Here is a 26,544-nt window from a genome sequence, read left to right as displayed (position 1 = left end):
CAGGTCTAGCGCATATAGCCTTATTGGCTTGCAAATGCTCTTTGTGAGTGCAATCTCCATAAAATATTTTAAAAAAATCGAAATCCTGTTATCATGAACGATTGAGAAAAAGAAAGTCAGTGTAATTCATTGTTGAAGATGGTGTGGGAACCCTGGAGCCATACTCCCTATTTAAATATGTGTGCATTATGAGTAGCTGCCAGCTTGGCAGAACATTCTCTTCCTCTTATTACAAAGATATTTTACTGTACAAATCATTACATTTTAGCACATATCCAGCCCCTCTTTTTCCCAGGACTGATTCAGCACAGAACTGATCATTCAGAAAGAAGTAATGCACCAGTTCTCTGATGAGGTATGCATCTGAACAGAAGAATATAGGCCTGCTCATGCCCTGTTCTGAATGCTTTGTTCCTTTCAAAGGGCTGAAGTAAGACTCGAGTGATTGGCACAGATGCACTTCCAAGCATATAATGAGGTTATTTAGAATGCTTTACAATTGATAATTGCGCCATGGGAACTCTTGGTAATGGGCCATTGTCAGAGTGGCAGAGAATTTCAAATGTAGCCCTGGAGAGAGCTGATCACATCCTTGCATACAGATATGCATCTTTGAAGTGATTGTGAAGTCTGTTTGATTTAACTCATGCCATGTGTAATAAGGTCCTAGTGATTAGCAAGAACTGCCTTTGGAGTCTTTGACAGCAGTCCGCGTACAGGTCATGCTGTCTGCTTCACCCTGTAGATTTCTTGGATCTTAGAGAATGTCATCCACTGCTTAAGATACATCACTTGATTATAGCCTAACAAGAGAATTATATTGCCTTCTATAAGAAGTGCATTGTTAAGATCAGTGCATTCGAGAACAGAGAGATCAGACTGGACCACTAGCTGTTCTCCCAAAGGAGGGTCTGTGCAGATGAAGACAACTCCGGGAACAGTAGTTTAATTCCACTATTATAGTGGAATTAACTACATTCCTGAAGTGCATAAAAAGATCATTGAAAAAACATATGGAGCAACAGGCATGGAGAATAGTTTAGCCTATCTCAACAGAACTGCTGTATTGCTGAATAGAAGGCACAGTACTTGAAGCACTGTAAAACACTTGCTGCATCCCAAATTACACTAATGTTTGAATTTTCCTAATGGAACACTTGTTTTTTTTGTTTGTTTTTTCACAACGTGGAAGCGTTCACTGTTTTTTCAGCTGGTAGAAGTGACGTTTCAAATGCACGTGGTGTGACGGTTCTGGCTTTAGCTTTTTAGCCAAACTCAGTTTAACACTTGTTTCTTAAATACTGTACATATGCATACAGCGTGGGTTCGTGGTACAGTATACAATTCACATTTGCACATTTGTTTTCAGAGAAGTTTCCAACCTAGTCTCATATAATTAATTTTATTATAGCTACTTTTTGCAAATTGACATTTACATGCCAAATAGAGCGCAACAGTCTGTTTCCCGAAGTAAAAATACCATAAACATTTTTCAACGATAATTTACAAACATTTCAAGACAGAGCTACATTGAGCTCCGAGGTTGTTTATCAATGGCATATGCTTCTGTTGAAGCCATCCATCCGTCTGAGGTATTTCAACTTCATTGTTAAAATAATGTGTTCGATAGCGGAATTCCTGGTAAACAACTACATTACCCATGGTACAGCAGAGAATGGTTCATCAATCAGAGAACCAACAAAGCCCTCGAAATGTGCCTCAGAGCGCCCACTCCCATGATGCACTGTGAGTAATGTAATCGAGTCTGTGTCCCTTTACCCTTAAACTACTTTTTAATCGTACATATCAGAATATTTTACAATAAACTGAAAATATATTATTGCTATACTTATAATCAGCAACCTAAAATCAATAGTTTGAAATATTCCCATCTTTTTTATGAAATTACATAATTCGCAGTGCTTCATGGGTTTGTAGTTTGTACCTTAGTGAAAGACAGTAAGTACAAAGCCTTGTACCTTTTGTCTTTTTGTCCGATTTTCAAATAGTTTATTACCTCAAAACAAAGTTTGTGATTTTGTGATTCAGTTCGGAGCTGGTTGGTTTGATTCATGGTTTATAACTCTTTTATGGAGGATTTTATGAAAAGCCTATGAAAAAAAAATAAATGGGGAAAAATACCCAGACAAAGTGGGCGGGGCACTGTTGTGCTCTGTTCTACGTTTTGCCACAGTTTCCTGGTGAAATTAACACTAGAGGCACGACAACTAGTGTGTTTTATTCAATTTCACAAAAATCACTACTACAATGGCTGATTATGACTTTTCTTGGACTCTGAAGTACGTGGTTCAATACCAGTCAAGCACGCAAGCTGACATGTGAGATGACATGGATATCTCATTTTGTATTTGGACACTATCGGTTGGGTTTAGGTGTTGGTTTAAGGTAAGGATGTCTGTTTTATGTTTACTCATTTGATTTTAAATCATTATTGGTTAGGTTTAGGTTAAAGTTTTAGATTAGGGAGGTATGCTAAAATCATCCAATCCTCCGTCTAATATTAATCTTATCCTCGTCTGATTACGACACTGTTTCACTTGCTTTTGGTGCCCCCCACTGGATATTTCACTGGCATCGTGGTGGTGAGTTTGCACAGGCACCAAAACTGTAGTCACTGTGTTCATTTGCACAGCTTTCATATCAACTTTAAAGTAGCAAATTCACCTAGTTGAGTTGCTTTATTAATGGTTTTTATTTTTTCATTGCAATCATCTGCACAAGATATGGGCTTGTGGGGTGTGTTAAATAAAGCACAGTAATCTTTTGGGCAAGCTTTACATACGGTCAGCCATTTCACAGTCTTTTTTTTTAATTTATTTTTTATCCCCCCCCTTTTATTTTCTCAGCAATTTGGAACGCCCAATTCCCAATGCAATCTAAGTCCTCATGGTAGCGTAGTGACTCCCCTCTATATGGGTGGTGGAGGAGGAATCTCAGTTGTCTCTGCGTCTGAGACTGTCAATCTGTGCATATTATCACATGGCTTGTTGAGGGCGTTACCGTGGAGACATAGCTCACATGGAGGCTTCACGCTATTCTCTGCGGTATCCATGCACAGCTCGCCACGTACCCCACCGAGAGCGAGAACCACATTATAGCGACCACGAGGAGGTTACCCCATGTGAGACTACCCTCCCTAGCAACAGGGCCAATTTGGTTGCTTAGGAGACCTGGCTGTAGTCATTCAGCACGCCCTGGATTCGAACTCGCGGCTCCAGGGGTGGTAGTCAGCGTCAGTGCCCCAGCCATTTCCCAGTCTTAACCCTGTGTGTGTGCCCTTTAGAGCTGCGGTGTAGCTGTGGGGTGCAATGGAGGATGGGAAGCCTGTGTGGGCGCCCCACCCAACCGATGGATTCCAGCTGGGCATGATAGTGGACATCGGTGCGGACACACTCACCATAGAACCTCTGAATCAGCGAGGAAAGGTAAGACATCAGCTATCCTGCCTAAAACACATCCTGTAAAGTTCACGCAAAAATGTAAGTTCTATTATCATATACCCCCTCTCATGTTGCTCCAAACCCGTATCACATTCTTACTTTCGTTGAACACAAAAGGAGATGTTGGACACAATTTCTGCCTCAGTCGCCATTTACTTTCATTGAATGGAATAAATATGCAATGAAAGTGAATGATGATTGTGTTCCACGGAGGAAATAAGCACATTTGGAACAACATGAAGGTAAGTTAAGGGATGGTGGGCATTGATTTAGTGCCACATTAAAGAAATATTCTGGGTTTGATACAAGTTAAGCTCAATCGACTGCATTTGTGGCAGAATATATATTACCACATAAATCACTTTTGACTTGTCCCTCCTTTTCTTAAGAAAAAAAATATATCTGGTTTACATTGAGGTATTTACAATGGAAGTGAATGGAGCCAATCTGTAAACATTAAAGGGGCTCGCATACCGGACGTGCCTTGTGGATGACATGGCATGTTCTAAAATTTGAAACGACTGTTTTCAATGTAGGCCCGCACACCGCCGCCGCTGCTTGGTGTCTGACGCCGCCACTCAACAAAGACTCCGGAGGCTTACATTTCTGCTGTGCCACCGAGCGCAACTGGCATATTTTCCATGAAATTATTTAATTTCCAAATCATTATCAAAGGACAGATTATTTACTTTAGCATTCTTCATTCTTGAACAAGGGAAAAACCTTGGTAACTTGTGTGTGTACTGTCTGCAACCTGAACCGCATTGATGTGCCCCATGTTTGGTACCTGTGCTGAGTCCTAGCTGTGACATGGCGCTTCTCGTCTTGTGTGCAACCGCCTTATCTCACTGTTTCAAAAGTATAGCCACAAGACATAAACAATATTCATGTTTACATGATTTTAGAAAACACTTACTAAACTTTTCTGTATAACGTTATGGCCAATTTTACAACTTTGTTGCCGTGATGATGTAATGTCATAAAACCCTTAAAGGAATGTTAAAAATGACAATTTAAACAAATTTACAGCTCAAATAATACATGAGTTTTAACATTAGAATTCATGTAAGTGCTTTTATAAAATTATAAGTTTCACATTTCTGCCTTTTTAAACCCTTAAAAAATTGGCCCCATTCAGTTCCATTGTAAGTGCCTCACTGTAACCTCAACTTTTGCTTTTTTTTTTTTTAAAGAAAAGGAGAGATGAGTCAAAAGTAATGTTTTGGTAATCAACATTATGCCACAAATGTTGACGATTGAGCTTAACTTGTATTAAACCTGGAAAATTCCTTTAATGATCATGCATGGGGAAACTTGTAATAAAGCAACAGCTTCGTTGCTAAGCACCCCTGATGGCTTCACCATGTGATCATATGATCACAGTTTGTAGTTGTTTGTTCTGATGGTGCTGATTTCTTCACATTGGACGCTTGATTGACTTCATGATGTGCTAAAAAGGTCTCCAGGTATATGAGCAATATGTAAAATGTGAGAACATGTGTACGTAGAATAGTGCTGTGCTGTATAAGGGTATCAGTTGCAGGAGCTTTGAATAAGTAATAAGTGCAACCTGCTGCAGGTGTGGTGCTCACATTACACTCGGGGCAGGTTCATAGGAGAAAAGAGCCACCTGTGCTTGCATTCTCCCTAGGGGCAGAATCTCTCTCTCTCTCTGTGTGTGTGTGTGTGGGCAGCTTTTATGGGGCAATTTTTAAAATGGTCCCTGAAGAATAGAAAATCCAAACAGATAAATGTCCTTGTGAAGACTTCCAGATGTTCATAAAGGGAATAAATAATGTTGTATCTCTCATCTACAAAGAACACAAGGAGTATTTGAGGTTTAAGGCTTGAGTCAAACTTTAGCAGGGATTAAAAACGTCCCAAGGGATGAAAACCGAAAACAAACAAATGTTGGTAACCGGTTTATAATCACAACATTTCTTTCTGTATTTTTTTTTCATGAAACCAAAGTCTGAATGATTTATCACAGTAAAGGTTTTGTCCAAAAATTATTTTTAGTTGAACATGATTCTGAAGCAAACTGTTAAAACAAATAATTAATATAAAATAATTAAATAATGATTATTTGCAAACTGAAATTAAAAACATTTAGTTTTTAGTCTCTGACATTTAGTAATTATAATTATCCAATATTAAAAAACAGTGATAGTGTGAAGGAAATTTACACTGAAAATATACAGTGGCCTCTAAAGTTGTTTGGAAACTTTAGCCACACTTAAAAATGTATGAATCCCATCGTATTATCTAACCAAATGCAATATCAAAGCAAACAAGGCAAAACATTTTTTAACCAAAAAAAGCATTTTCTTTTTTTAATGGTAAAACAATAGATATACTACGGGACTATTAAAATTAAGACAAATGTATTTGGATTCTTTCTGGTTAACCTAATTGTAACGTGTCCATAGGTAATGAGATGAAATACATCTGTGGTTATTCTGCTTGAACACCTGTCTGAACTTGAAGTGAACTGACTTTATCCATCCACTTCAAATGACCTGACCTGTTGGTTAAAGGTAATTGCAAAAAAGTCTTGCATTATTTGTATGCAGATGCCCCAAGTTTTGTTAACTTTGCAATGTGTGGTTTAAGTGTCCAAATACATTTGGGGCCACTGTACAGCCTAATGTAAGGGGAGAAATCTTTGAAGTTCGTAATATAACTTTCTTGTGGGCTACTTATGTAAATGGCTTTTATAAAAGTGAGGGAATGGAATAATGTAAAACAGGAATGTCAGTTGGAATGAGATGGGTTTTCCAAGAAAGTTCAGCCTGTTTTCTCTCTCTCTGAATAACACGCTACTGCAGGGGCGTACAAATTGTCTAAAAATGGGGGGGGGGGGTGGATTCTAACATCCTGTCTACACCAGAGGTAAGCTGTGCGTTGTCAAAAGCAATAGACTCCATTATAATCAATGTTGTTTAGGTATTGTTAAAAGTGAGGGGGACATGTACCAGTCAGTTATAATGGTGTCTGTAATCTGCAGTTTTGGGTGTTTTATAATGTGTCGTGTAATTGATTTCATTGCTTATGTTCTCACCTTTTACATTAATATGACTTCACTGTTTACTGTTTCCATTTCGGCCACCATTAGACACAATCCATCATGGTTGATCTAGCATCTCTCTTTTGTGTCTTTCACGTCGTAATTTACGAAGGCCTTGAGTGTTTATGTCTTTTACACCATGCTGAGAGTAACCAGCAACTCCGTGTCTGAAATGAGAAAACAAAGACTGCCATTATCTACTTGCTTTTTTGCTTTTTTATACTCCGTGTCTGTAAAAGCTATGTGCTTTAGTAAGCAATATGAATAAACAGTAATATGTGTCAACATACATAGACATTAGCAGTTATTGGCCGGCCAGGTTTTTCATTTGGCCAGATGTCACCAAGTTGAAGATGCTCATTCTGTCTTTTGTAGACCTTCCTGGCTCCCATCAACCAAGTCTTCCCTGCTGAGGACGATGTGAACAAACATGTGGAAGACAACTGTAAGTCTACAACTTTTATTTTGGGTGCATCAGCCATTAGTACCACATTAAAATACAGTTGTTGGGCTTATTTGGATGTCTACTTACTGTATTTTTTGGTGCTTCCAGGTTCTCTTATGTATTTGAATGAGGCCACACTTCTGAACAATATCCGTATCCGTTACAGCAAAGACTTGATCTATGTAAGTAATGAGCCCTTTTGCTCTGCAAGCAGAAGAACATAATCTATGCAAATATGCATACGCTGACACTTTGCAAGGGTACACTTTGCCATTGAACATCCTTACAAAAAAAAAATCGAAACTTGCAGCATATTTGCTGCTCGTTTTTTCACACGCAAATTAGCTTGTTATTCACCACAAATGTTTGCCAGAAGTTTGCAGCTCTTCACCGGTAGTGGTGAACCTTCGGCAAACCTTTGGCAACAAGGGAAAATTTGCCGCAAGCTTCTCGCAAAGCTAATTTGCTTGTGAAAATTTGTGGCAAGTTTGCAGCAAATTTGCCATGAACTTTCGATTTTTGTAAGGGCAGACTTAACAACTTAACAAACCTCATTACTCAAAGGGGCCATAGAGTTACCTTATAAATGTTTGTGCTATTAAACCAGATGTTATTATTCATATATAAACATATATATATATATAACATATTTTGGTGACATCCTCCTCAAAGTGTTGCTTCGCCATGAAAGTAGTTATTAACTAGTTAACCTGAAAGAGAAAACCGTAGAAGAAGACCGTTTTTGTGAATGCCAGAATGCAGCGCGTACTTGTGTTGCTTTATGAATTGTATTCGGACACATTTGCGTTCTTAACATCTGTGTCATAATATTGATTACCACATAAATTAATAAAAAATGTAAAGACTTGTCCCTCCTTCAAAAAAAAAGAAAAGAAAATGCTGTACATGCTGTAAAAAGCATTTACAATTAAATTGAGTGGGGGGGGGCAGGCAATCCATAAACTTTTAACTCACTTTTCTTTTTAAAGTATAGCCACAAGACATACACAATAGGCATGTAAACATGATTTTAGTGTTATAAAATCACTTGCTAACCTTTTCTGTGTTAAGTTTTAGCCAATTTTACAACTTTGTTGCCATGATGATGTAACGTCACAAACCCTAAAAAGACTGCAAAAATATTAATTTAAACTACTACAGCTCAAATAATACATACGAAAAGAAGAATTAATGTACGTGCTTTTATGAAATTTTTATATTCACATTTCTGCCTTATTAAACCCTTCAAAAATTGCCCCCATTCAGTTCCATTGTAAGTGCCTCACTGTAACCTCAATTTTTGCTTTTTTATAAAGAAAAAGAGGGATGAGACTAAATGTATTTTTGTGGTAATCAACATTATGCCACAAATGTTGACGACTGAGCTTGAACCCGCAACATTCCTTTAAACTTAAGGTATGACTTTTTTCTTACGTGGAACATAAAAAGGGGGAAATATTTTTTACATCCCAGTCCATCTTTTCTATACAATGTCAGTTGATATTGACTCACCTTTAAGCTTAAAAATGGATGCCAAAATATCATAAATGTAGACCATGCAACTCATGCAACTAATTTTCACATGCAAATGATCTTTGTGGCAAACTTGCAGCAAATTGTCCATTTGTTGCCAAAGGTTTGCTGCAGATTGACCACAATTGTTGAAGAGCTGCAAACTTCTAGCTAACAACAGTGGTGAATCACAAGCTCATTTGCATGTGAAAATAATGAGTGGCAAGTTTGCGGCTAATTTGCCAGAACTCTTTAGTTCTGTCTTTAGCGCTAAAAACAGTGAAAATTCTTGCTAACACCTGAGAAGAAAAAAAACAACAACAAAAAACGCTATAAGTTTTGTAAGCTGCTTTGCAAATCAGCATATTTTTTATATATATTTAACAAATTCACAAAAATGATTCTCCTATTAGTCAAAGTCCTAGGGGTTTTGAATGGTACTGCAATTAAAATTTCAACAGATTTGGGCCTTTAAATCCTAAACAAATGCACTTTTTTTTTTAACAGTCACCTCATGTTAGCACAGGGCTTCCAGATTCACACCTACCCCCCAGATCTCATTGGCTGGCGTGTGTGGGTACAGTGCTGATAGGCATATTATTGTCGTGCTCCAGCGGCCCTTGTTAGCCTCCCGTCTAAAAGACTTCACTTGTCCTGCTGTCAGTGCACGCTCATCAGCACAGTCCACCAGCATGTCAGGAGAGTGCCCGGGCACTGCCCTAGTGTGACTACACGTCTCAGATGACCCAGCTAATCCTGCCCAGACACTATCGAGTTGCTTAATGCACTTAATTAGGTCCTGTGAGGTAGCGTTGCTCCGTGCCACACGGCAAACTTAAAAGACTGAGGCTTTGAAAGACAACGGTGGTCGAGAGATGTTGATAGTTGCACCTCTGTTTGTTTACTAAACAGTGTATCAGTGTAGCCAGTGTCTTATGTCTAGTAGAGAGGCCACCAAGTGGACTATCACAAATGTATGGTTAGACAGGCATAAATGTAATTTGTGTTATTTTTAAAGCAATTTGAATGTAACAGTTCACCCAAAAATTGTTTTTGTCATTATTTACTTAAACTCATGTTGTTCCAAACCTGTTTGCTGTTATTTTTTCTCTCCATTAAACACAGTAGAATTTTGAATGATCAAGTTATTTAGCATAAAATGGCCAGTCTGTTAAGATCCAAAAGTCAAAAAACTCAAAGCACCATAAAAATAGTGCACAAGACAAGTCTTCTGATATTGTTTATGTAAGGAACAGACCAAAATGTAACCCTTCATTCACTGAAAATCTCCCAGATGCTTCTGCTCTCAAATGAAATATGATGCTGGTCACATTTTCCTATGTGAAATAACTCTGCAGTGTAATTCTGCTTTTAAAAATCATTTACATTTTTATCCCAATTTGGAATGCCCAATTCCCACTACTTAGTAGGTCCTCGTGGTGGCGTGAACATGAATTTAAAATACTTTAGTTTAATGGACGAACAAGTAAGCCTTTTGTTAGTTGGATAAAAATGCATTACTAGTACGGACTAATGCACTAACACACAAATATTAAAATTTTTCATGAGCCATTTGTGTTCATTCCAGACTTTTGTGGCTAACATCCTGATTGCCGTGAACCCGTATTTTGACATCCCTAAACTGTACACCCCAGAGTCCATCAAGACCTATCAGGGACGCTCTTTGGGGACACTGGCTCCTCATGTCTATGCTATCGGTGAGAACATCTATCCTTGACAAGAGACTTAAAGACTAAGTGGTCTTTCTCTATGGATTTAACTTTGTAGCCCCAGCGCTGACTGACAACAATTTAGACAACATCTCTGTCTTTCTGTCTCTCAGCGGATAAGGCCTACAGGGACATGAAGGTTCTGAAGATGAGTCAGTCCATCATTGTGTCTGGAGAATCTGGTGCTGGAAAAACAGAAAACACAAAGTTTGTTCTCAGGTCTGGTTATCTTCATTCAGTTAATTATTCAGTTAACTTAATTTTTTTTGTGAGTGTAGCACAGATTTAGGTTTCAATTAATGTGTCTACTGGATTTAAAATGATCACAACTGTCATTCGATGCACTATTGTTTTATAATAATAGAATGTAAATATTTTATAAGTTGCGTTACACTAATGAATGGAGTATTTTGCATTGAACATTGTCTAGCATTCATTTCATGCATTTGTAGTTTACCTTGCTGAATAATTACAGATGAACATTGTTTATTTCAGTTACTGTGAATCAGCACACCTGACTTTCACTATAATAAATTGCCGGAAGATCTTAGACGTGCACCAAACCTCCGGCAAACCTTTGGCAACTAAAGACAATTTGCTGCAAGTTTTCCCCAAAGCTCATTTGCATTTGAAAATTCTCAGTGGCAAGCTTGTGGCAAATTTGCCATGAACTCTCGATTTTCGCAAGGCCGGGGAGGTTCAGACTTTCATTCTTACAATTCAGCTTAAACCATGTAATGTTGCAGTTTGGAAAAAAAGGCCAACTGGCATGTAACTATATTTCCTTTGCTCACCAAAGCCAATGTTACTTGCATTTGGTGCTTGGCCAGTGTGTTAGTTTTGCGTTCATGTATTGATCCAAACCAAATTTCACCAGATTTTGGTTTGGAATTATGTTTTGATCCAAACCAAACCAAAGTCACCAAATATGAAACCTTATGTGGCTAAAAGGAATTAATAGAAGTGTTGCTTGAATAAAGCTTGGGCAAATTTGTCATGCAATGTGTTGCGTTACTCGCTGTGAATGCTTTTCTGTTTGATCCTGTATCTGATTCATTTCAGGTATTTAACCACATCTTATGGCACATGTCAGGATATAGATGAGAGGATTGTTGAAGGTAAGACTAAACTCTTCAAAGTCATACAGAGCCAGCTGTGCATAGTAGAGCTTGATTTTTGCAGTTGATGTAAAATCAATGTTTTTCAATTGTATGTTGTTCCCCACAGCCAACCCCCTACTTGAGGCTTTTGGAAATGCAAAGACGGTCAGGAACAACAACAGCAGCCGTTTTGGAAAATTTGTTGAAATTCACTTTAATGAGAAGGTAAACTTGGATTTCTGTCCCTTTCTTAGTCCAAAGACAACTGCATGCCATGTAACACATTGTTTAGTTTCTGCACTCTGTCTGATTTTGGAATATTGTCTTCACTATGTCTTCAGAATTCAGTTGTGGGAGGATTTGTCTCACACTATCTGTTGGAGAAGTCTCGGATTTGTATGCAAAGTCCGGAAGAGCGAAACTATCATATATTTTACAGGCTCTGTGCAGGGGCATCAGAGGACATCAGGAATATGCTTCATCTCAACTCTCCGGACAACTTCCGGGTCAGCTTCATGTGTATTGTGTGTCAGAAAACTATTCAACATATTAAGAAGCAGAAAATAATTTCAAATTATGAAGGAATTTGGAAATCACTTACTGAAGCCTAGGCTCTCTGTCCTTTTCCGTGCAGTGAAAGCCATCTGACAACCATGACTGTTGTTTTACATAGCAAACAGACCCTATCAAAGCATATCATTGCAAGAACCTTCAACCAAAATTACATTGCATAGGACCTTTTTAGTTTAGCTCAGCTCATTTCAAGCCCTTGTTTATACATGTAAAATAACATGAAAACTTTGATGCACCACTAGATGGCATATTTGCTTAACCTTAATTATAAATGTATATTTTGCATCTGCTCACACTAACACAGATTCAATGTTTATGTCAAAATGCCTTTTGTCTTTTATATTTCCAAATTGTGTTATGAATTAGCTTTGATTGCCTGTCACTTTTACTTTTATCTGTGCTCAGGTAATTCTGATTTCTAATCTGTATAAATATGCAGTGAATTTTATCTCATATATTAACTTCCCTCAATGTGTGTTTGTTTTTCACTCAGTATTTGAATGGCGGCTGCACTCGATACTTTGCAAACAAGGACTCGGATAAACAGATTATGCAAAACAGGAAAAGTCTTGAGGTATGTAGAGTCACCTGTGTTAAAGAGCTTATTGTTCTGTACCATGATGAATTTCCTCCTTGCCATGTGCTGTAAGGCTTTCACAATACCCACATTTCAGTAGTATGTATCAAACCCAAGGGAAAGGATTCTTCAAACAAATTTTTAATACCACTGCAAAAACATATGCTAATTTCTTAAGTGAACCTAAGCAAAGTACTCAAGATAACAAGTCAACAAAAAACAAAAATAACAAGCAATAGAACAAATAAAGTCAAACATAGATACTAAGCTACAAATTAAGTAGACCGTGCTGGAAGCTTTGTAAGTGCCTAACAGCAGTATTAAGCATTCAATTAACATTCAAATAGAAAAAGTAATCAAATGTAAAATAAAGGTGGTTCAATTTTAGCTGTATGATTGCCAGATCATAAATGAACAACATAATAGACACAGACATAAGCACACATATAGAAAGGAGCCTTCTGTTAGTCAAACAATGCATTGGTACCAAATGTAAGTGGTACTTAGTTCTGCCATTTAAAGAAAGACTGGCATTGTTGCACCTTTTTAATATTAGTATTGGCTTGGTACCGATTGGCTTGTTACCGGTACTTTTGACATCTCTAATGTGGTGATAAAAATGTAACTAATTTAAAGTAATAAACAGTGCTAAGCTAATTGTATATTCACATCAAACACGAAAACAGTGAAAAATGCTTATGGTTATTTTCATATGATTTACTGATATATAATCGAGTCTGCTCCCAGAATGAAGTCTACAGTACACGTTGAACAAGCAGACCCTGACCGCTGTCAAAATCTCTGATGTTGAAGGATCCCCATTTTGCCTTAAATAGAATTAGAGAGCCTCAGAAATGAGTTTGTCTGATGAATTATGTAAAGTGTATTAAATTCCAGAATTGTTATGCTGTGCTTGCACACAGCCCTCCCTAGGGACTGAGCCCAACAATTGATGTTATTGTTATCAAGGGTCATTATTATTAATCATGATTGTGTCGAATCCCACTGAAGCTGATGAGATATTCATTAGCTGCTGTTTCTCTCTGCACATTAGTTCATTCGCATAACACCTTTTGTTTAGAATTTTCAGATGATCTAAGATTAGTTTCTTAGCCCAAATTCACAATTCAATGAAGTTTTTTTTTTTATATCCTTAAGTACATGTATCTCATAATGATTTTGTAAATCCATTAGGATATTTTATACTTTTAGAATCTATCTTTAATTCTTAATAAACAAAGATCTTTCTTCACTTTACTAATATCTCTGATGTTTAAATCAGTACTGTTTTTCTAATCAAATATTGTGTCTATTACCCTCCTTGATCTCTGTTTTAAATTCAGGATATTAAGGTGAAGTTTAACCACTTGTGCTCTGTTCTAAATGCTTTTCACGCTTTACAAATTTTTGGCTTCCTAGATTTTAGTGCATGATGTTGATCCTGACGCTGTGCTTGGGTCTGTAAGCTGAAATGCATGGGGCTTTTTCTGAAAGATCAAAAAAGTGTTTTTGACAAGGGGGCTTGTTGTAGTTTTGGGTGTTAAATGGCTATTAATCTAGTTTCCAGCATTGGTCCGAGTGTCCGATCTGCTGTCATCAACCTGCAGTGCAGACTCTCAGCACATCAGTGACTTAAAGGGGTCATATAATGAGAAATCAATTTTTCCTTGATCTCTAGAAATACAGTAGTGCAATGTACTACAGTATAAAAACATTCTGTAAACTTTCAGAAATTAAAACATCCTCCCCAGTGAAAAGACTATTTGTTGAAATTAAGCTAAAAAAATTTAAGATTCCTGTTCAGTGTTCAGAAACATCGCATGAGGTAATAAGGATGATGGATACTATTCTTCCTAAATATCAGAAGAACTGACTATTACAGGAAAATGTGGGAACATTTGCCAAAACTTGTGCTGTTTACGGCCATGTGTAGCAAGTTTAGCAAGTGTAGCATTTTTAACAAGGTCCCTGACCATTCCAGTCCGACCTTAAAAGTTTGTTTGGCATATTTTTGCGCAGATTGTTCTGTAATTCGATTCCAATGTCATAAAGGCTTTTATTTAATGATAGGGCCTCGATAATTATAATTGACACTAAGCATGTAATGTTCATAGTGGCACGATGCATCGCGGTTAAAAAATGTAACAATGCGCATCGTGGAGAAAGAACTTTTTTTTTATTTGACTTGTTGTTTTTTAGGGTCTGTTCTATCCAAAACACGTGACGTCCTACGCCAACATAAAACAGCCACACAAGCATACAAATGGAAATCGCTTCATTGCACACAAGGAGCTATAAAATATTTTTTAGATACACATTAGCAGAATCACAGTTTTTTTTACAGTGAGTTCGGCGGAAACTGAAACCGAATCGTGAGCAGAAAAGAGACGTGCCTTTTCAGCGCGAGGGATCGAACATCCATTTAAAGCGCGAGAGTGATCTGCTCTAACTGCACGAGAGAAAACTCAAATTTACTGAGTATTAATGATAGTGACATGTTGATCTATTATATATAATGCTGAATGTTATGCGTAATAATGTTATGGGGAAATATAATCCTAATGTCAAATGTCATGACTGATTTTATTTAATCTGTAAATTATTATTATTTAAATGGATAATTATACTCTTCCATTAAATGCTTTTTTGAAAAGAATATTTAGATGTAATCAGAGAATTTATTATTTTAATTTCAAATATTTGAAATGTACAGTACTGTGCAAACATTTTAGGCACATAAGATGTTTCCAAAAGCATTTGTCTGGTTCTTTATATCCTCAGCTTTAGTGTGTCAATAGGAAATATAAATGTTAGACTCCCAAACATTACTTTTGCAAATAGAAAAGATTTGAATAGAAGAACAGGGAGCCCTGCAACAGATGTCATGGCCCCCACAAAGCCCCCCACTGAACATTGTGTCTGTCTGAGATTACATATAGAGACCGAAGCAATTGAGACAGTCTAAATAGCTAGAAGAATTGTGGCAAATTCTCCAAGAAGCTTGGAACTTCCTATCTGCCAACAACCAAGAAAAACTGTGTCCAGGTGTACCTAGGATAATTGGTGCTGTTTTAAAGGCAAAGGTGGTCACAATGAATATTAATGTAGCTTTTTATGTTTACTAGACCTTGCTATGACATTAAGTGATAAATGAAAACTATGACTTTTGAAGACATCCTCACTATGCAACATTTTTAAATGCCTAAATGCCACTATGCCTAAAACCTTTGCACAGTACTGTATGTAAACAGTGACCGTGTTTAAGCAGTGTATTTAGCATAATTCCGTGTTCCATATCTAACATATTCCATAAGCTTATAATTAAGATTAGAATTATTATCTTAGATTAGAATTATTAGCTAATATTTCCATTTGGTGTCACCATTGCCCTGTTTTGGGCTGATTTTTAGCCCCATCTCTGATGGATCTTTTTGAAATAACTTTTTAAATACGTTAAATCTTAACTTTTCTTGATTCAGGCTTAAAGAATCCTAAAACGAACTGTGTTTTCAGTATCGTGCAACAAACCGAATCGTGAGATGAGTGAATCATAACACCGCTACTGGGCTCATCAACAACACGCAGCCCGTGTGTTAGCCCAGCAAAGTGCCTCAACTCATTTCCCATGTAAAGAGGCTGTTTTAATAGAAGTCATAGAGGCACAGATTAAAAAATAGCTCATTGAAATCCGAGAGATGGTAAAAGATGGTCTTGAAAATCTACATTACGACACATAAATAATGTTTTTGGCTCATACATCTTCATTAACGTTATAAGTGAAACTTAGCAGAAAAAATGTGGCATATATGAAAAATGTCATAATGATTAATAGACAGGGATCAATAGACTGTGAAAGAGAGGCATTGGTCTTCATAACGTTGATGTGCTCGCACACTCTGACCCTCTGGTGTGTTTTGGATTGGTTCTCTTTACTTTTAATCAGAGATCTGAATCTATATACAGCCTCCAGTATACAGTTCTGATCTCTGACCACTACTTCTGCAATGCCTATACATTTCCAACTAAGGCATTTGCAGTGTGAGTTACAAATGTGGAGGATGTTGATGCTGGAACCGTGTGTCCTGACAGTATCTTGTGTCCATAGCATGGGAAAGCAGGGGCTCTGAAAGACCCTTTGCTGGATGACCTTGGAGACTTCAACAGGATGGTGGTGGCCATGAAAAAAATCGGCCTGGATGACACAGAGAAGCTCAATCTCTTCAGAGTGGTGGCTGGAGTCCTTCATCTCGGAAATATCGACTTTGAGGAGACAGGAAGCACCTCTGGTAGCCATTTGTATAGTATCTCTTGTCCACTTTTTGCAATATGAGGTATACAAATACCTTCTTGGAGAGATCAGAAATTTCATCCAATATATTCTAGACAAATTTTCCTGGTTTATTGCATTGAAGCAAAATGCAAATGTTCAAGCGCAAAGTAATTCTTCTGTCCTCACTGAAAGCGAAAACGCTGCATGTAATGACAAAATCAAAACTAATCAGAACGTATTTGATGTTTAATATACAGCTATTTGGAGTGTCAATTTTTGACCAATACCATTTTTCTGTTGGCGGGGCATGATTTGTCAGAAATATACTCACTAAGCACTTTATTAGGAACACTAGGGTCCTAATAAAGTGCCCGACATGGTCTTCTGCTGTTGTAGCCCATTCGCCTCAAGGTTCGATGTGTTGTGCATTCTGAGATTCCATTCTGCTCAATACAATTGTACAGAGGGGTTCTTTTGAGTTACCGTAGCCTTTTGTAAGCTCGAACCAATCAGGCCATTCTCCATTGACCTCTCATCAACAAGGCGTTTCCGTTCGCAGAACTGTTCACTGGATGTGTTTTGTTTTTTGCACCGTTCTGAGTAAACTCTAGAAACTGTTGTGCATGAAAATCATGCCACGGCAAAATCATTGAGATCACAGTTTTCCCCTGTTCTGATGGTTGATGGTCTGAAGCTCCTGACCCATATCCGCATGATTTTATGCATTGCACTGCTTCCAAATGATTGGCTGATTAGAGAATCGCTTGAATAAGATGGTGTAGGGGTGTACCTTATTAAGTGATTGGTGAGTGTAGTAACCAATTAGCTGAAATGATATCTTCTTTTAGAGTGTTGCTTGTTGCGGTCACTGCTGATTATGACAAATCTGAAGAGATTTTTCAGTTTTTGCTTTATCAAGCTATGCTTGGTGTGGACACGGTATTACTCAGAGATCTGTTAGATTTCCATTTGGGTTTGCCAAACAGACTAATCAGCAAAATACTTTTTCCAATGTATATTCTACAAATGTTGCTTTAATACAAAATGTATAGCATCTGAATGTCACAAGAATTTAAACAAACCCTAAACTCCTAACTCTTCCCACACTTTTTGTGATACAGTCATGAGTGTATATGAGAGAATTGGGCTTGGACTCTTTTTACATGGGTTAGTAAGATCCCAGACTTCCCTACTATAGTATGCCAAAAACAGTATGCCAATGGAGTAGTATGTCAGTATTGTCTATATTCATAAAATAGTAAGCGAGAAATACCTGGATGACCTGCTAGTTCTGGTGAGATTCTGATGTGCGGATTGACTGGACACTTTACAATCCCATAATCGCTCAGGAGCTGAGGATGGATTACGTTTTATCACTGAATTTAAAAGAAAGGCAGAGAACAGCGATTTGGATGGCTCTTTTCAACTTTAAGTGCTATATATACCAAGAAGGTTGTTCCTTGTGCTTAAATTATGCTTTATTCAAAACAAAACAAGAGTAGATTTATGTTACAGTTGTTGTTATTACGTCATATATTCAAATCATGGTCAATAAATACATTCCCGGATTAAGTATGTCCGGAATCTATTCATACTACAGAAAAACATTGAGTATACATGTCATTAAGGTCTTCTAGAAAACCTGAAGACTATTATGACACACATATATGAAAGAGTCTGAGATGGAATTGGAGATTGGATAAAAATGCTTTTATGGATTTTATAGTAATGTATGAGAAATGGGGCTGGTTACACTTTAAGCTCTCAGACAACATTGATATATTTTGAGCTATTTCATCAACAAGGAAAAGGTCAGGGCCTGGTTACAAAAACAAAACAACAACCTTAAGTTAAAGGGATGGCTCACCCTAAAATGAAAACTCCCTAATAATTTACTCACCCCCATGCTATCCCAGATGTGTATGACTTTGTCTTCTGCTGAACTTAAATATTTATTTATTTTTTTTATATATCTCAGCTGTGTAGGTCCTCAAAATGTAAGTGAATGATGGCCTTTTGAACATTCAAAAATCACAAAGTCAACATTAATGTAATCCATAAGACTCCAATAGATCTCCATCTTTGACCAGCCTTGCAGTAGGTGGCGATAGGCATGAGAAATGCATACCGCAAACAAAAGAAGATGATTGTTGTAGCACTAGACTAGTGAAGGAGGACAGGAAACAGGTCTTCCTCTCAAGGTACGTCTCTCTTTTAATTATGTTTTATATACACAAATACACGAACACACAAACGCTGGGTCTGCTCTCTTTCTTTTTTCTCTCTCCCCGTCTGGAGGCTCTGTTTTTATGCCGCTCTCCTCGTGCTCACTGGAATTAGAGACAGGTGTTAGGCATAATTTAGCTCAGGTGTAAGCGCCCTTACCGCTTTCCTCTCCCGGACGGGCGCTTGACCACGCCCCGCTGCCACATACCCCCACCGCCCGACTCAGGCGGGGCACCATCTGGCCTGTCTACCACTCCCCCATTCCTGGAGAGAAAGTCGGCGACAGCCATCTGCACCCCCGGTCTGTGGACCACCTTGAATTTAAAGGGCTGGAGAGCCAGATACCAACGGGTGATCCGGGCATTAGTATCCTTCATGCGGTGGAGCCACTGGAGTGGGGCGTGATCCGAGCAGAGGGTGAAGGCCCGCCCCAGCAGGTAATACCGGAGGGTGAGGACCGCCCACTTGATGGCCAAACACTCCTTCTCCACAGTGCTGTACTTAGTCTCCCTTAAGGAGAGCTTACGGCTAATGTACAGCACTGGGCGCTCCTCCCCCTCCACCACCTGCAAGAGTACGGCCCCCAGCCCTCTGTCTGAAGCGTCCGTCTGCAAAATAAAAGGGAGAGAGAAGTCAGGTGCATGAAGAAGCGGCCCCCACAAAGTCGCGGCTTTAACCTGCATAAACGCCTGTTGACACTGCTCCGACCATTGAACCGGATCTGGAGCCCCTTTTTAGTGAGGTCAGTCAGCGGGCTGGTGGCGTCCGAATAATTAGGCACAAACCTTCTATAATAGCCAGCCAGCCCCAGGAACTGCCTCACCCCCTTTTTGGTCTTCGGTCTAGGGCAAGTCGCAATCGCCGTGGTCTTATCAATTTGGGGCCGCACCTGGCCATGACCCAAGTGGAACCCCAGATACCGTACCTCCACACGCCCAATCGCGCACTTCTTAGGGTTTGCCGTGAGCCCGCCCGCCGCAGCGACCTCAGGACGGCCCTCAGATGTTGCATGTGCCGCTGCCAATCATTGCTATAAATGATAATATCATCTAAATAGGCAGCGGCGTACGCGGTGTCGCGGTCTGAGGATCCGATCCATGAGTCGCTGAAGCGTGGCGGCGCCCCAAACAAACCGAAAGGAAGCGTCACAAATTGGTGTAACCCAAACGGCGTAGTGAAGGCTGTTTTCTCACGGGACATTGGTGTCAAGGGATCTGCCAATAACCCTTTGTTAAATCCAAGGTCGAATAAAATCGAGCAGTGCCTAACCGATCGAGCAGTTCATCAACACGGGGCATTGGGTACGCGTCAAATTTAGACACCGCGTTGACTTTTCTGTAATCCACACAGAATCGAATAGACCCATCACTCTTGGGAACAAGAACAACCGGGCTGGACCAATCACTGTGGGATTCCTCTATTACGCCCATATCAAGCATCGCATCTAATTCTTCCCGTACTATTTTCTTTTTATGTTCGGGTAAGTGATAGAGCGACAACGCACCACCGCGCCCGGCTCGGTCTCGATGTGGTGCTGTATGATGTTTGTACGGCCCGGTAGAGGGAAAACACATCCGCAAATTCCTTTTGTAATTCAGAAACCTCTGTGAGCTGTCGCGGTGAGAGTTGGTCTCCACAAGTAACCGGAGTGTTGAGATTGTAGTTTTGTTTACCTCCGGCCCGAGCTCCGCCCTCTCGGAACTACCGTGGCCAACGTCACAGAGGCTGCCTCCTCCTTCCATAATTTCAGGAGGTTGAGGTGATAAATTTGACATCGCCCCCTCTATCGGTATGTTTAACCTCATAATCGAGATCCCCGACTCGTCGTGTGACCTCAAAGGGTCCTTGCCACTTGGCGAGTAATTTAGAGCTTCGATGTTGGGAGTAATACAAGTACCTTATCTCCGGTGCAAATTCCGTGAGCCGAGCACCCCTGTCATACAGCCGGCGTTGGCGTTCTTGAGCTTGGAGCAAATTTTCCTGTGTTAATCGCCCCAGTGTGTGGAGTTTTGCTCTAAGATCGAGAACGAACTGAATTTCATTTTTACTATTAGAAGGTCCCTCCTCCCACGCTCAGCGGATGACGTCAAGGACACCGCAGGGGCGTCGCCCGTACAGCAGCTCAAATGGGGAGAACCCGGTGGAGGCTTGTGGGACCTCTCGTACTGCAAACAACAGGGGTCTAGTCACTTATCCCAATTTCTAGCGTCCTCGTGTATGCAATTTACTGAATCATGTTCTTGAGCGTTTTATTAAATCGTTCCACTAGGCCATCTGTCTGCGGGTGGTAAGCGCTAGTGCTGAATCGATTTGATGCCCAAGAGCTCGTAAAGTTCGCGAAGTGTTCGTGACATAAAAGTCGTGCCTTGATCGGTGAGGATTTCCTTCGGAATCCCCACCGGAGATTATCTTGAAGAGTGCCCCTGCAACACTACGTGCAGAGATGTTGCTCAGAGGCACTGCTTCCGGATATCGTGTCGCGTAATCCACTAGGACTAACACGGCGATGTCCGCGTGCTGACCGTTCTAATGGCCCGGCGAGGTCCATCCCAATTCTCTCGAAGGGGACCTCGATTAATGGTAGAGGGCGCAATGGCGCTTTTGGGGTGGCCGGTGGGTTTACCAGCTGACATTCACGGCACGCCGCACACCACCTGCGGACGTCACCGCCAATGCCCGGCCAATAGAAGCGGGCTATTAGGCGGAGAAGTGTTTTCCGTTCCCCTAGGTGACCGGCCATAGGATTGTAGTGAGCCGCCTGGAAAACCATTTCCGGCGGCTCGTGGAACCAATAATTGTGTCACTTCCTCCTTTGTTTGAGCGTCCTGCGTCACTCTATATAACCGGTCTTTAACCAACGCAAAGTATAGGTATGCAATGGCGACGCCCGGCCGGAGCTGTTGACCATCAATCACTCTCACTTGGTCAAAAGCATGTTTAAGAGTTTCGATCCCGCGACTGATCTAGAGGAAAGTCCCCTTCAGGGAATTCCCTGAGAGGAGGGGCGCCACCTCGCCCTTTCCTCGTCATTCCGGGCAGCCGAGGAGCGATCCCGGCTCCGCCTCCCTGCCAGAGCATCGCACACTGCACACCTCTTTATGCAGGACCCATCCGCACAAATACCCTCTAATATATCTTTAAAATTCGACCAATCAGTACCCAAGATTAGCGGATGGGTGAGGCGGAACTAACCGCTGCCTCCACACTATGTTTTTTCCCCTAAATATAATTGCCAACGTCACCATGGGATATTTGTGCACATCCCCATGCACACACCTCACCCTCATCAGTTTAGATAAACCCAAAGCCCGGGTTGAACCAAGCGTTGGTGGATGGTGGTCTGATTGCAGCCGGTATCCAGCAAAGCTTGGTAAATACCCCCTGATCCTTACCGAATCCGGTATGCTCCAGCCCGACAGGGGCAGCCTGCGGGACGTCGGAGACCCGCACCACCGTCCCCACCTCCATCAGCGGACACTGATCCCGGAAGTGGCCGGGTCTCCGCACCTCCAACAGGCCGGCCCAGGCGTTGCGGCCGCACTTGTGCTGGCGGGTGCCCCCACCTGAGGAGGAGAGCGGCTGAAAGACGGGGAATGGGAGGACGCATTCTCCCACGGCCGGGAGCAGGTCTCTGGAAGCCTCCACTCCTGCGCGGGGCAGTAACGGGCCCTGGGGAGAGAACAGAAGGAGAAAACACAGGGAGGGGGCGAGGGCATGGGCAGATACAAGGGAAGGGGAGAGAGAGAGAAGAAGAGGGCTCGTCCGCCCTCGGGATCGCCGCCAAGTGGTCCTCCGCTAGCCGAACAGCTTCCTCCAACGACGCCGGGCGATGGCACTGGACCCACCCCGCCGTCTTCCGAGGCAGCCGTTGAACGAACTGTTCCAGTACCACCTGGTCGATCACTCCCTCGACGTCGTGGTCCCCGCGAGCAGCCAGCGCCGACAGGCGTCCCGGAGCCGTTGGGCAAACGCGAACGGGCGATCGGACTTCTCCAGCTTCATGCCCCGGAAGAGCTGGCGATTCTCTTCCGGGCTCCGACCGACCCGTTGCAGAATGGCCCTCTTCAGGTCAGTGTAAGCCAGGAGATTTTTCGCCGGCAGTTGTTGTGCCGCGAGCTGAGCTTCCCCGGACAGGAGAGGAATTAGACGGGCTGCCCACTGTTCGGGCGGCCAGCCCCAGATTTCGGCCGTCCGCTCGAACAAGTCGAGGAAGGCCTCAGGATCATCTGCTGCCCCCTTTTTCTGTAACGTGGGCGGGGGTAGCGTAGCGTGGCTGTCCGGGGTCGCGGCTGTGGCCGGCTCCATCTCCTGGCTGAGGAGGCTCCGGATGGTGAGCCGGTCCTCTGCCTGAGCCCGCATGATCTCAAAAAACCGGCGATCTTGGTCCTGCCGGAGCTCAAGCAGGGATTGCTGGTGGCCTTGGTGCAGCGTCGCGAGGGATTGGAGGACTTCTGCCAGCTGGGAGGACTCTATGGGGCGACTTTGCTCCATAATTTCCCGGGTTTCGGCACCAGTGTAGCACTAGACTAGTGAGGGAGGACAGGAAACAGGTCTTCCTCTCAAGGTACGTCTCTCTTTTAATTATGTTTTATATACACAAATACACGAACACACAAACGCTGTGTCTGCTCTCTTTCTTTTTTCTCTCTCCCCATCTGGAGGCTCTGTTTTTATGCCGCTCTCCTCGTGCTCACTGGAATTAGAGACAGGTGTTAGCATAATTTAGCTCAGGTGTAAGCGCCCTTACCGCTTTCCTCTCCCGGACGGGCGCTTGACCACGCCCCCGCTGCCACAATTGTGTATTTAAAAGCTGAGATTTATAGTAAAAAAGGTATAATAGTGATAATATCACTCCAGAGGACATGGATTTAAACACTTGAGTCTTTTATGCTGCATTTATGTGATTTTTGGATATTCATTTTTGGGTGACCTATCCCTTTAAGGCATAGTGCAGTTTTTACAGATCATCATAAAACTAAGGTTTGCATCTGGTGTCAGGTGGCTGCATTCTGAAGAAACAGTCCAGTCAGACTCTGGAATACTGTGCTGACCTGTTGGGCCTGGACCAGGATGACTTGAGAGTAAGCCTCACCACCAGGGTCATGCTCACCACTGCAGGGGGCGCCAAAGGCACAGTCATCAAGTAAGTGACCTCACAAATGTACACTTGTGTCTGCCCTGCCACTGACCTGAATGTGGCCTTCTTTGTTTTATTTGTCTTTTTGTGTCTTGATGATCATTTAGGTTGCTCCCCTGAGCAAAAAGCAACTCCAAATCCCATTATATTCCTGTCAAGTATTTTCCACACTCACATCTCAATCTCCCCATCATTCAAAACGTCTTCTAATATTGCATTTCACCATTTTGCCCTATCAGGATTCGCATAACTGTTAAATTAATTCTCCGGTCGCTCATTCACAGACGAAAGGAGAACCGAAAATAGCTAATTGCTGCGTTTCCTTTAGAGATATGGTCAGTATAATCAAATGTGGCACAGACTAAATTGGCTGAGGGGACGTAATAGTCTAGTTACCATTGAAAGTTTTCTTCTGCATCTAAATGGACGTATTTCTATTGATTACATAAGAGACGAGGCCAGCTGAAAACTGTAGTCTGTCCCTTTGCAGCACTAGGAACTTTTTCCACTCTGGTCCACAATGTTTCTTAACAGTCTGTGCAGTGTTGTGGTGTGACCGAAGAGGTGGGCATAGTGTGAATTTATCGAGGACCCCCCCCATCCCATAAATTATGATATGCTTGCTTGCATTGTGTACAGTGCACTACAAAAAATTTATATTAAATATCTATTTAAATTACTAGGTTTGATTAACTGTTCTTTTAATTAACATTGAAATTGGTAACACTTTATACTTGAATAAATTAATTAGTTTTGTATAGGTAATGACTAATGTAGTTATGTTTACATTAACACGTTATCTTATATGACAATATACAGTACACAAAATGAATGATTAGGCTATTTGTTTGTATTATTAGTGTACAAAAATTGTATTTTCTGTGTCGTGAAAAAGATTTCCAATTAAAAATATCAATTAAGGTGATTTGATATCACGAGGGAAAAAAGGCACAACTGACAGCAGTAAAAGACAGAAAAAAGGACATTTGATACAATTAGTGGACAACTTGTCATCTGCGAAGAGCATAAAAAACTAGCATGGGTGCAGTGACACACGGTATTTTACCTAAATGTTTTATAACATACGTTTTTATTTAAATGCATTCATATTTTCACTTTTAGCAGCAAAGGAAATATACAGCACAAATGATGGTAACTCCAGCACTGCTGGCGCAACAGCGTTTCACTGTAGATGCTTGAAATGTCCCGCCCCTTATTGAAACAGAAAATATGATTGGTTAGAAAATATCTAATCGTGTCTAAAAGGAATGTTCTGATTGGTTGCTCTGCTGAGTCTGACTCTATCTGGCTGTGCCTTCAATTGAGTTTAGCACTCCTGCCTGCTGCTGCTCCGTGCTCGTTTATAGACAATCTGTGGACTCTTATTAAAAAAAGAATCACAGTTCACTCAAAGGTGCTGCAGTTTCACCTCAGTATAATTAAAGGTTATGGGTCAAAATCATCCTTGCTGTTCTGGCGGCCACACATAACATTGCTAATTTTATGTGGGCATACACAAAATTCATAGAAAGATAGGTGGGTATACGGCGTATGCCTGAGTATGCCGTAGGCTACACAACTGTGTCTTGAGTGTAGAGATAAGACTCCAGTTTGAAACTTTGTGAATCAAAAGCCCAGTTCTCCTCTTTCACTACAAGGCACGTAAAACCCACAGTCCAATTGCTATTACCAATGTGTGCTTTAAAATTGTCGAGGAGTAGTGGAATTGGAAAAACTCGATTGCCTCTATTGAATCCGATTCATCTTCCGCATTGCCCAGGTGGAGTTTTATATTCAGCGGATTAATATTTAACCCAGCACAGATGCTGGACTGGGAGTGTTTGCACTGCGTAAATAATGTATGTTTGCGTAAGGAAGTGCTTGGGGTCTTTTAGCTATGATGAGAGTCACAGGAGGTTTCGGTGACCAGCTCATTTGACTGAACAGATGCACAACCACATACATATGCAATATGAATTTTATGGAAAATTCTGGGGACTGTATTAAAGCAAGACTACAGTACCTCTAGTAATGCACACGTCAAACACTGGAGAGGGCAACAGCTTGTGCATGACAGAACTTAATTTCAGAGAAATTGTGAAAAAAAAAAAAAAAAAGTCAAATGCAAAAAAGAGAATGACATTGTGAAGGAAGGTTTAGAAATATTTCTGGCAGCCTCTCGGTATGCATGCAACAGAGGGAATACGGTAATAGCATAAAAGCAAGTTAATAAAAAGCGATCTCGCAGGCTCAAGATTTTAGAGATTATTAAGGGCCAGATCCAGCTTTTATTAACTGAGCAAGCAAAAAGAGTCACACAGTAGGTATTCCCACAGCAGGGCACTGTCGTCGAGAGTGCAAGAAAGCATTATCATTTTGTTCTTGAGTATCAGATGGTCGGTGGTATCCATTCGTCTCTGGAGGATGATATGGAGCCGTTGTGTCT

The 26,544-nt window shown here is 40.9% G+C and overlaps 1 protein-coding gene across 1 annotated transcript in view; it reads left to right on the top strand.

The window, feature by feature from the left end:
• Positions 1-26,544, top strand: part of myo6b (myosin VIb) — an 87,183-nt gene that overhangs the window by 5,193 nt on the left and 55,446 nt on the right. The window contains exons 2-12 of the mRNA XM_052153645.1: positions 3,305-3,446; positions 6,904-6,973; positions 7,082-7,155; positions 10,074-10,203; positions 10,329-10,434; positions 11,278-11,333; positions 11,443-11,540; positions 11,657-11,821; positions 12,382-12,462; positions 16,571-16,751; positions 23,960-24,104. Of these exons, the coding sequence (XP_052009605.1) occupies positions 3,330-3,446; positions 6,904-6,973; positions 7,082-7,155; positions 10,074-10,203; positions 10,329-10,434; positions 11,278-11,333; positions 11,443-11,540; positions 11,657-11,821; positions 12,382-12,462; positions 16,571-16,751; positions 23,960-24,104 (1,223 nt within the window). The 5' untranslated portion in view covers positions 3,305-3,329. The remainder of the gene's footprint in view (positions 1-3,304; positions 3,447-6,903; positions 6,974-7,081; positions 7,156-10,073; positions 10,204-10,328; positions 10,435-11,277; positions 11,334-11,442; positions 11,541-11,656; positions 11,822-12,381; positions 12,463-16,570; positions 16,752-23,959; positions 24,105-26,544) is intronic.

The sequence above is a fragment of the Xyrauchen texanus genome, chromosome 22 (genome assembly GCF_025860055.1).
Source record: "Xyrauchen texanus isolate HMW12.3.18 chromosome 22, RBS_HiC_50CHRs, whole genome shotgun sequence".
Taxonomy (NCBI): domain Eukaryota; kingdom Metazoa; phylum Chordata; class Actinopteri; order Cypriniformes; family Catostomidae; genus Xyrauchen; species Xyrauchen texanus.
Note: the sequence above shows the minus strand (reverse complement) of the source record. Positions and strands in the feature narration are given on the sequence as shown.